General features: G+C 40.2%; 1 protein-coding gene across 1 annotated transcript in view; it reads right to left on the reverse strand.

Moving 5' to 3' along the window:
* The window catches only part of LOC115134474 (metabotropic glutamate receptor 8-like), a 94,114-nt gene extending 84,110 nt beyond the window's left edge, over nt 1-10,004 (reverse strand). The window contains exon 1 of the mRNA XM_065022156.1: nt 9,886-10,004. Within this exon, the coding sequence (XP_064878228.1) occupies nt 9,886-10,004 (119 nt within the window). The remainder of the gene's footprint in view (nt 1-9,885) is intronic.
* Nucleotides 10,005-11,221: the final 1,217 nt, after the last annotated feature.

The raw sequence follows: 11,221 nt of genomic DNA on the forward strand, positions 1-11,221 counted from the left end.
TCTAATTTTACTGCTTGCATCAGTTAGTTAATGTGGAATATAGTTCCACGTAGTCATGGCTCTACATAGTGCTGTGCCCCTCCCATAGTCTGATCTGGAGTTGGGGACTGTGAAGAGACCTCTTGTGTCATGTGTCGTGGGGTCTGCATCGGCATCCGAGCTGTGCGCCAGTACTTCAGACAGACAGTTCAGTGCATTCAACATGTCAATACCTATCATAAATACAAGTAATGATGAAGTGAATTTCTCCGCCACTTTGAGCCAGGAGAGATTGACATTCATATGATTAGTGTTAGCTCTCTGTGTACATCCAAGTGCCAGCCGTGCTGCCCTATTCTGAGCCAATTGCAATTTTCCTTGTGGCACTTGACCACACGACTGAACAGTAGTCCAGGTGCAACAAAACTAGGGCCTGTAGGATCTGCCTTATTGATACTGCTGTTAAGATGGTAGATCAACACTTTATTATGGACAGACTTTTCCCCATCTTAGCTACTGTTGTATCAATATGTTTTGTCCATGAAAATTTACAATACATGGTTATTCTGAGCAGTTTAGTCACCCCAAGTTGCTCAATTTCTACATTATATATTACAAGATTCAGTTAAGGTTTAGGGTTTAGTGAATGATTTGTCCCAAATACAATGCTTTTAGTTATAGAAATATTTAGGACAAACTTATTCCTTGCTACATTTTGAAACAAACTGCAGCTCTTTGTTAAGTTTTGCAGTCATTTCAGTCACTGTAGTAGCTGACGTGTATAGTGTTGAGACATCCGCATACATAGACACACTGGCTTTACTCAATACCAGTGGCATGTCGTTAGTAAAGATAAAATTAAGGGGCCTAGAGAGCTGCCCTGGGGACATCCTGATTCTACCTGGATTATGTTGGAGAGGCTTCCATTAAAGAACACCCTTTGTGTTCTGTTAGACAGGTAACTCTTTTTCCAAAATATAGCAGTGGGTGTAAAGCCATAACATTTGTTTTTCCAGCAGCAGAATGTAAAAAGCTGCACTAAAGTCTAACAAAACAGATCCGACAATCTTTTTATCATCAAGTTCTCTCAGCCAATCATCAGTCATTTGTGTAAGTGCTGTGCTTGTTGAATGTCCTCTCTTGTCAATTTGTTTACTGAAAAATAGCATTGTATCTGGTCAAATCCCCTTTTTTCTAAAAGTTTACTCAGGGTTGGTAGAAGGCTGATTGGTCAGCTATTTAATCAGGAAAGGGGGCTTTACTATTTATAGATAGCAGAATAACCGTTGCTTCCCTACAGGCCTGGGGGCACACACTTTCTTGTAGGCTTAAATAGAAAAAATGGCAAATAGGAATGGCAACATCGTCCGCTATTATCCTCAGTAACTTTCCATCCAAGTTGTCAGACCCCGGTGGCATGTCATTGTTGATAGACAATCATTTTTTCACCTCTTCCACACTGACTTTACGGAATAAAAAATGACAATGCTTGTATTTCATTATTTAGTCAGATATACTTGGATGGGTAGTGTCAGTGTTTGCCTAAGTTCTCTAAGTTTGCCAATGAAAAAAGCATTAAAGTAGTTGGCAATATGAGTTGGTTTTGTGATGAATGAGCCATCTGATTCAATGGATGGACCTGAGTATGCCTTTTTTCCCAAAATGTCATTTAAGATGCTCCAAAAGCTTTTCACTATCATTCGTTATGCCATTTATCTTAATTTCATAGTGTAGTTTCTTATTCATTTATCTTTATTTCATAGTGTAGTTTCTTATTCTTATTCCATTTAGTCAAATTATTTCACAGCTTGCAAAAACATTGCCAATCTGTTGTGCAGCCAGCCTTTTTTGACATTCCTTTTGCCTCATCCCTCTCAACCATACAATTGTGTAATTCCTCATAGTGTAGGCTACCTCTCTCATCTCGTAACGTCTACATGTTCTTGATAATCATGTACAGTATACTGTAATAACTATGTGATCCCTTTTACAAGGCCATCAGCCTTTTCAGATGGACCTTTTTCTTCATAATTACCCCCTATTTTAAAGGATATCTGCGCTGCCTGCAATGCCATACAGAACCGACTGGTGAATAGACCTTATTATATAATTGTTTCAGCCGAGGACAATGCTTAAATCTAAGGGGTACAGAACTAGAGATATTAGGCTCGCTCTCCCCACCTTTGACTGTCATGAATTCAATTGACTCAACAAAAAACATTCTGATCATATCTTTTGCTTAACATTTCTCGGGCTCGTCTTCAAATCGCCACTGCTAAGACCTCTGGGTAATTGTCCAAGGCAGTGACCATAAAGAATACACACATGGTGGATGTGCCAATGAAACACATAGGAATGTGCTCCCAGCTAATATGAATAAGATTAGGATATGACCAGTGCCTCTCCTTGGCTGGGGATATCCATAGGCTACAGAATATTTCCAGCTGTAGCCTATATCCATAGGTAAGTCTCCATAAGCTACAGCTGGAACTGTAGTAGCCTTGCATCTAAAGCCAGCAATGTGTCTCTCCTCAAACACACAGCAAATTGGCTAGTGTGGATTTTTCATTTCTAGTGTTGATTCAGGAGTTAAATTCACTCTGTTAGAGAATAACCACAGTGTTGGTGTTTGGGGCTCACGAGTGGCGCAGCGGTCTAAGGCACTGCATCTCAGTGATAGAGGCCTACTACAGACCCAGGTTTGATTCCAGGTTGTATCACAACCAGCCGTGATTGGGAGTCCCATGGGGTGGTGCACAATTGGCCCAGCATCATCCCAGTTACGATTTGGCCAGGGTAGGCTGTCATTGTAAATAAGAATTTGTTCTTAACTGACTTGCTTAGAAGGTTAATAAAAAAAGGTTAAATAAAAAAAGAATAACCCGAGTTATTGTTTTACACCAGGGGTCACCAACCCTGTTCCTTGAGAGCTGACCTCTTGTAGGTTTTCACTTCAACCCCAGTTGTACCAAACCTGATTCAGTGTATCAACCAGCTAACTATTAGAATCAGGTGCACTAGATTAGGGTTAGAGCAAAAATGTACTGGCTCTCATGGAACCGGGTTGGAGAGCCCTGTTTTCACTGTGGCGAGCAAAACACCACACCCATCATTATCATATTTCCCAGCATGTTATGCAGGTTGATTTTTTGAGGGATTTTTTTATTTTTATACCTGTGTTTTTGCATGTACACTGATTGGTTAATTAATCGTATGCTACACAAAGACAAATAACATACAACTAATACATATCAGTAAGTTCAATTTATTGGCACCCAACACTGAAAAGGTTGTTCCGGTTTAAATGCTTTAAGTAGTCTCCTTTACCCTTCCGAATGCAGGTTGTTGGTGAATAAAAAGTCTAACTGTTTAATATCTGAACTCTGGCTGTATTCCGAAAGGAATTACACATCACCTAGCCAGCCATCATGTGATTTAGAGTCCTGATGTGGCCTGTAATATGTAAACAAGGATTTTGGTGCCAAGGTGCCATTTACTGAGGTGAAACATGAAAGAAGCCAACCACCTAAAAAAGCTGTCAAGACTCAAATGGATGTATGAGAAAAAGCAACAACACTGAACACAAATATGAACGCAACATGAAAAGTCTTGGTCTCATGTTTCATGAGCAGAAATAAAAGATCAAAGAAATGTTCCGTACACACAAAAAAGCTTATTTCTCTTAAATGTGTTTACATCCCTGTTAGTGAGCATTTCTCCTTTGCCAAGATAATCCATCCACCTGACAGGTGTGGTATATCAACAAGCTGATTAAACAGCATGATCATTACACAGATGCACCTTGTGCTGGGGACAATAAAAGGCCACTCTAAAATGTGCAGTTTTGTAACACAACACAATGCCATAAATGGCTCAAGTGTTAAGAGAGCATGCAATCGGCATGCTGACTGCAGGAATGTCCACCAGAGAACATTCCTGCAGTCATCATATTGTCGGGAGCTGGAACAACACTTTACATTACACGTACATTACATGTACATTACACTTTACACGTTGCGTTTCTATTTTTGTTCAGTATAATTATGGGCAATAATGGAAAACATCAACGTGTCTTCATCTAAGCATGTAAATTACCTTTTCATTCAATTACTTTTGTCATGGCAACAGCAAATAAATAATGAATCTCTATTTATCTTTTGTTCAAGGGAAATACTGCATCTGAAAAAGTGTCAATGGGAAGCACAAGCCCACTCATTTCTTTATTCCCTATGCTTTGAGACGTTGAACTTTGAGGCATGAAACTGAATGCACGAAACCGAATGCTATTCAGTGATATAAAGTAAAGCATTAATAATAGGCCCCTAAAAAGAAGAGTACAAAAGCATAAAGTAACATTCTCAATATGACACCACCATCACCTGCTGCACATTCCTGTTCTAATCAACTTCTGCACATGATGGGCCTACATGTCAGTAAGAAATAGTAGGAACATATCTCCTTTTGCATTTCCCTTCATTTCAGATGCATTCTGGGGAGATTTTCATTTTTGGCACTGAAACATAGGTTTTCATAGGTTTTCAATTTTGGCACTTATACATTTCTAGTATGAATCTTTTGAACATGGTAGAACATGTAAAAAAAATGTGGAACTGTGTTTTAATAGTGCCCTCACATCACTTGGGGAGACAAGAAGGGGAGAACATGAATGATTGTCTGCCTTGCTGTCCAGTGCTTCTGAAGATGGATTTACCATTTAGTCAATGACTCAGAGTCCCAGATATGGTATTAGCCAGTTTTGAATAGATTTGAATAGATGTGATTGTTTCAAACGGCATTTGTTGCTAACTAACAATTTGTTGCTGCTCTATCTGACGTGAGAAAATGTTGCAAATGTTGGTTACGGGTAATGACAGTTAATTTAGCGCTTCTACTTTCTGCTTTTTTAGCAGGTCTTGTAAAAGAACCAGTCCCTTTCAGAGCATATTGATGGCTGCTTATCACATCGGTCAATATGCTAATGATAATCTCGGCTTGATTTACACACTAATAATTACCTCAAGATAAGACAGAACACTGTTTAAAATAAATTATGAGATAAAATGAAATACACTAGCATAATGGGAGACGATCAAAGTCATTCTACAGACCTGGGTTCAAATACTGTTTCAAACATCTCAATTACTTTCACATACGTTTCAAAGTAAGAATTCAGATATTATTTTGATTTGAAAACACTAATTGAATATTGGAATGTATTTGGAAATACAGTGCCTTCGAAAATGATTTTTTAGACATATTCTAAAATTGAAGAACTTTTTTCCCCCTCATGAATATTACACCAAATACCCCATAATGACAAAGCAAAAACAGGTTATTAGGAATTTTTGCTAATTTATCAAAAATAAAAAAAACGGAAATATCACATTTACATAAATATTCAGACCCTTTACTCATTACTTTGCTGAAGCATCTTTGGCAGCAATTACAGCATCAAGTCTTCTTGGGTATGACGCTACAAGCTTGGCACACCTGTATTTGGGGAGTTTCCCTCATTCTCCCACTCTGCAGATCCTCTCAAGCTCTGTCACGGTGGCTAGTTTTTCCTAGCCACCGTGCTTCTACACCTGCATTGCTTGCTGTTTGGGGTTTTAGGCTGGGTTTCTCTACAGCACTTTGAGATATCAGCTGATGTAAGAAGGGCTATATAAATACATTTGATTTGATTTTATTGGTGAAGAGGGCACGACAAAACCTATTCCCCCTCAGGAGACTGAAAAGATTTGGCATAGGTCCTCAGATCCTCAAAAGGTTTTACAGCTGCACCATCGGGAGTAGCCTGATGGTTGCATCACCGACTGGTATGGCAACTGCTCGGCCTCCGACCGCAAGGCACAACAGAGGGTAGTGCGTACGGCCCAGTACATCACCGGGGCCAAGCTTCCTGCAATCCAGGACTACACCAGGCTGTGTCAGAGGAAGGCCCTAAAAATGTTCAAAGACTCCAGCCACCCTGTCATAATCTGTTCTCTCTGCTACCGCACGGCAAGTGGTACCGGAGCACCAAGTTTAGGTCCAAGAGGCTTCTAAACAGATTCTACCCCCAAGCCATAAGACTCATGAACAGCTAATCAAATAGCTACCCAAAATATTTGCATTGCCCCCCCCTCCACATTATTATCTATGCATAGCCACTTTAATAATGCTACCTACATGTACATAATTAACTAAATTACCTCGACACTGGTTCCCCCCCACATTGACACATTGACTGTGTACCGGTACCCCCTGTATATAGCCCCGCTATTGTTATTCGCTGCTGCTCTTTAATTATTTGTTATTCTTATCTCTTACTTTTTCTTAAAACTGCATTGTTGGTTAAGGGCTTGTAAAGTAAGCATTTCATGTGTTGTATTTGGTGCATGTGACGAATTAAATTTGATTTGAAATTTTGATTTGATTTTCAAATTTCAAGGACGTATGGGAATCCGTATCACCAACCAACATAGATAAAGCCTCTTTTACAGTGAAAAAACTTGTCCGCTTCGGCGCTGTCATTTTGGGGTAATAAAGTTTTTTTTTAAATCAAATGACAATACACACACACAGCCATTTTGTCACAGATATTATTGTTAGAAAAATAAGGCCTTTCGCGACCACTATAGTAATTTAAAGAAAGACCGTTGACAACCGCTATGGGTTCTGAAAGGGTTTTAAAATGTTAAAAAATATTCCGATTTTTCAGAGGGTGCTACAGGACCCTCAGCACACATACTTCCCACGGCTATGTACACAGAAAGCTTCAAGTGACCTACATGATACTTCATCGAGTTTTGTTGTTTTTCACTTCTCAGTACCTTGTTTAGGAGAAGTTCTGAATAAAATTTCACTGTGTGGTTGGATAAAATCTGCTTTCTATGAAAGATTGGTTGTTTATGAATGAGTGTCTGGGACTACCAGATAGTTTTGTAGTATTAACATTACTGTAAATTGAAGATACTATTTTCCTTTCACATACTCGTCCTTCCCTCAATGTTCCTTATCTCCCTCCTAGACCAGCATTGCTTCTGCGATGTATTTTAAACATGGTATTTTCACCCTATTTTGATGACGCTTTACAGTAAAACCAAAAACCATTGAAGCAAAACATCGCCTCCAGAGAGGTATTCTCAGAGTACACTGCCGAAATGAAGAGGGTGCGTTGTCTGGATTACTCCAATTTACCAAATGTACCGTGTTTTTAGTCATTAGTGCACTGTTCCATATGCTCAACATCATCTAGACTAAAAAGCTACTTTAAATTTTTTATCCACTCATTCATGCATTAATTTCATCATCCATTCAGCTATAAACTCAGGTATTCAGCAAACAATAACACAGCCTCAACTGCCGGTACATATAGTATACACAGATAGTCAAGAGGAATGTTGTGTGTGCATAGGGGGAAAAAATCAACTGGTAAATGGCTCTTTGGATGAATAAAATACACATACACATCGATCACAGTGTTTATAGAAGAAGGACACTATCACCTTGAGACCAGAACTGCTCTGTTAACACGTAAGGAATGCTGAGTTTAATGTACTTTTGTTTCACCATACAGCATGCGTTGCAAGGGAGTTGATGAATGGCAGCCATCAACAGCATTGAGTCTGGGAATTGAATAACTTTGCTCAAGGGTAATCTCTTGTGGATAGACTACGTAAGCATAAATGGTAAATGATGCTAGATTTTACTTCGGGGTTAACCAAAATTAGTTCTAGGGAAAGGTTTGGCTCTAAAGAACCTACAAGCCAAAATTAAAAGCTTTATAGCAAAAACTTGAAAGAATCAAAAGAAAGATCTAGACAGATTAATACAAATCCCCAGGTGGTCTTCCATCATATAGCTTTCACTTCTCCTGTCTAAATGGATCAGTGCAGATGAGAGAGATGTGACAGAGAGAGGAGGAAAGGATGGAAGCCACTTTAGACTATTTAGATGCACCTGGGACCTACTGAACTCTGATTGACCTCACACTTCTACTACCACAAGCACTACTGCCAACCCCAGGTGGGCAAAGTGTAAGCACAGGTTAGGAGCAGGAGCTAATGGCAAACATACATTTCAAACTTCAAATGTAAACCAGGAGAACATCTATTTAATCTACCCTAATAGGATTACCAGGCCTTAGACATTTTTATTTAAAGGCATTTTGATATTTTTACATGGGTGTTAGTGATTCTGCAGTTGAAAAATGAATGGTAATTCAAACGAGTTGGTCCTGGGCAAGAGACTAAATTCCATTTTCCATGATATTATGTAAATGGATTCCTAGTCCATGACAATTTATCCATGCCAATGAGGTCAGAAACTCTGTGCCTTGTGAAAGTTTTCCGTCATTTCAACCAGCCTGGCAGCGAGACACATTTACGGTTACTCGGGTAGCAGTTGGCATCTTTATTTATCCTCTGGGAGGTTATTTTCCCGTGTAATAGTGATGGAGTCATTGCTGACTTTTAACATGAGGAGATACGCTTTTCCTCCCAGGCCCTCGGGTCTGGAGAGAAGCCTATGGAGTCTTGCAGTTATGTTACAAGTGTAGATAATTGATTCTGAGCCCAATTGATTAGAGACAGCTTAGCTCAGCAATGCTAACATGCTCACCTCTCACCATGACCAATAACAGAGGAGGTGTTCATGTCTTGGGCGTATGATCTTTGACCCTCTGTTACTTTCTCACTCATCATTAGTCACGATTCATTCAGGATTATCCATAATCATGGTAGTGTTTCAAAACATATTCTATTCTTATTTATGATAAAAGTGACTCCACACAATACATTATTTACCATTGTTTACTATTGGGCACAAAACAATCTGAAACACAACTAAAACTAACTGCAAATGCATCCAATAAGTTTGGAGAGTCACAAGCTTGATGTAATCATTGTGTGCTTGGAATATGGGACCAAAAACGACATTTTAGACATTTTAGATGTGTTTTGACCCCTACCTTTTTGAGGAAAAAAAGTCTTACCTGTTAAACAAAATCTCTTTCTCTGAGCCATTGTATTAGTATACTGTAAAAAATATATAATTTCCCAATTTTTTGGAGCATAGCTCAGTACTTTAATGGTTTATTTTATACAGTCATTATTGCTCATCTTTATCAAGGGTGTCAATCATTTCAGGCCCCACTGTGCACGTTACAGCTGATTCGTTTTAATTCAGCAATGACAATATAATGAATGTGTGGCCTTATGTCCACACTGGCTGAAAGCTGCAATAATAATTTAATCAGATGGCTCAGAGAGAACGGAGTTGTACTATGAGAGAGCCCCTAGAAAGAAATACAGCTGTGCACTTACTTGCGATATGGAGAATCAATTACACTGACTATTGCTATTAGGTCTGGGCGATCGCAACCTTCTCCTATCGTGATTATGTACCCATAACACATTGTGGTATACATCGCCTTCAGAAGGTATTCATACCCTTAGACTTGAAACATGTTTTTTAATAACTGTAGCATATTTATAAAATACTGAAAATATTCCAAACCTGAGTCTATACTTTGTAGAAGCACCTTTTATCATGATTATAGCTTTGAGTTGTCTTCGGGATGTCTGTATCCGCTTTGCACATCTGGATATGGGGATTTGACCTAATTCTTCCTTGCGGATTCTTCTCAAACTCTGCTAACTTAGATGGGGAGCAGCGGGTTGAACAGCCATCTTCATGTCTTTCCACAGATTTTCAATGGGATTCAAGTCTGGGCATTGGCTGGGCCACTCAACGACTTTCACATTCTTGTTCAAAAGCCATTCCAGCTTTGTTTTGGCTGTAGCATGCTTGGGGTCATTGTACATTTTCGCCCCATCTCTAAGGTCGTTTGCACTCTGAAGCAAGTTCTCATCAAGGATTTGCCTGTATTTAGGCCTCATTCATTGTTCCCTCTATTCCTACCAGTCTCCCAGTATGTGCCTCTGAAAAGCATCCCCATAGCACGATGCTGCCACCACCATGCTCCACAGTAGGGATGGTGTTAGACAGGTGGTGACCTGTGCCTGGTTTTCTCCCGACATAGCGCTTTTCATTCAGGCTATAGAGTAACATTTTTGTCTCATCAGACCACATATTCTTTTGCATTATGATCTTAGTTTTTCACGTCCCTTTTTGCAAACTCTAGGTGTGCTGTCATATGCCTTTTTCTCATGAGTGGCTTCCATCTGGCCACTGTCCAATAAAGCCCAGATTGGTGAAGTGCTGTATACATTTGTTTCTGGCAAGTTCTCACATCTCAGTCAAAGAACCCTGTAGTTATGTCAGAGTGGTCATTGGGTTCTGGGTCACCACCCTGACCAAGGTCCTTCTTGCTCAGATTGATCAGATGGCTAGCTCTAGGCAAATCTGCGTAGCTCCATATTTTTTCAATTTCCCAATGATGGAGACCACTGTGCTCTTGGAAAGTTAACACATCAATTATTTTATATCCTCCCCAGATACACTACATGACCAAAATATGTAGACACCTACTTGTCAAAAATCTCATTCCAATATCATGGGCATTAATATGAAGTTTGTCCTCCCTTTGCTGCTATAACAGTTAAATAAAGGTTCCCACACTTCTGGGAAAGCTTTCCACTAGATGTTGGAACATTGCTGCGGGGACTTGCTTCCATTCATCCACAAACGCATTAGTAAGGTCGGACACTGATGTTGGGCGATTTGGCCTGGCTCGCAGTCAGTGTTCCAATTCATCCAAAAGTTGTTTGTTGAAGTTGATGTCAGGACTCTGTGCAGGCCAGTCATGTTCTTCCCCGATCTCGACAAACCATATCTGTATGGACCTCGCTTTGTGCATTGGGGTATTGTCATGCTGAAACAGGTAAGGGCTTTTCCCAAACCGATGCACAAAGTTGGAATCACAGAATCGTCTAGAATGTATGCTGTAGTGCTCAGGCAATGATTCGACTCGCCCTCCCGAGGGAGTACGATGGGACGGCGGCCGGGTGCCAGGGGTTCTTACTTCAGATGGACCTATACCTGGTGACCGTTCGACCGGCTCCTTCGGGGGGTGAGAGCGTGAACGCCCTCGTCTCCTGCCTCTCAGGTAAAGCCCTGGAGTGGGTCAACGCAGTATGGAACGATCCTGACTCGGCGAGGGACTTAAGATTTCCCTTCACTGGAACTAAGGGGCCTAGCCCGAACCATGAAAAACAGCCCCAGACAATTATTCCTCCTCCACCAAACTTTGCAGTGGGTAATATGCATTTTGTCGGGGAGCGCTCTCCTGGCATCC

The sequence above is a fragment of the Oncorhynchus nerka genome, linkage group LG9a (genome assembly GCF_034236695.1).
Source record: "Oncorhynchus nerka isolate Pitt River linkage group LG9a, Oner_Uvic_2.0, whole genome shotgun sequence".
NCBI classification, from domain to species: Eukaryota; Metazoa; Chordata; class Actinopteri; order Salmoniformes; family Salmonidae; genus Oncorhynchus; species Oncorhynchus nerka.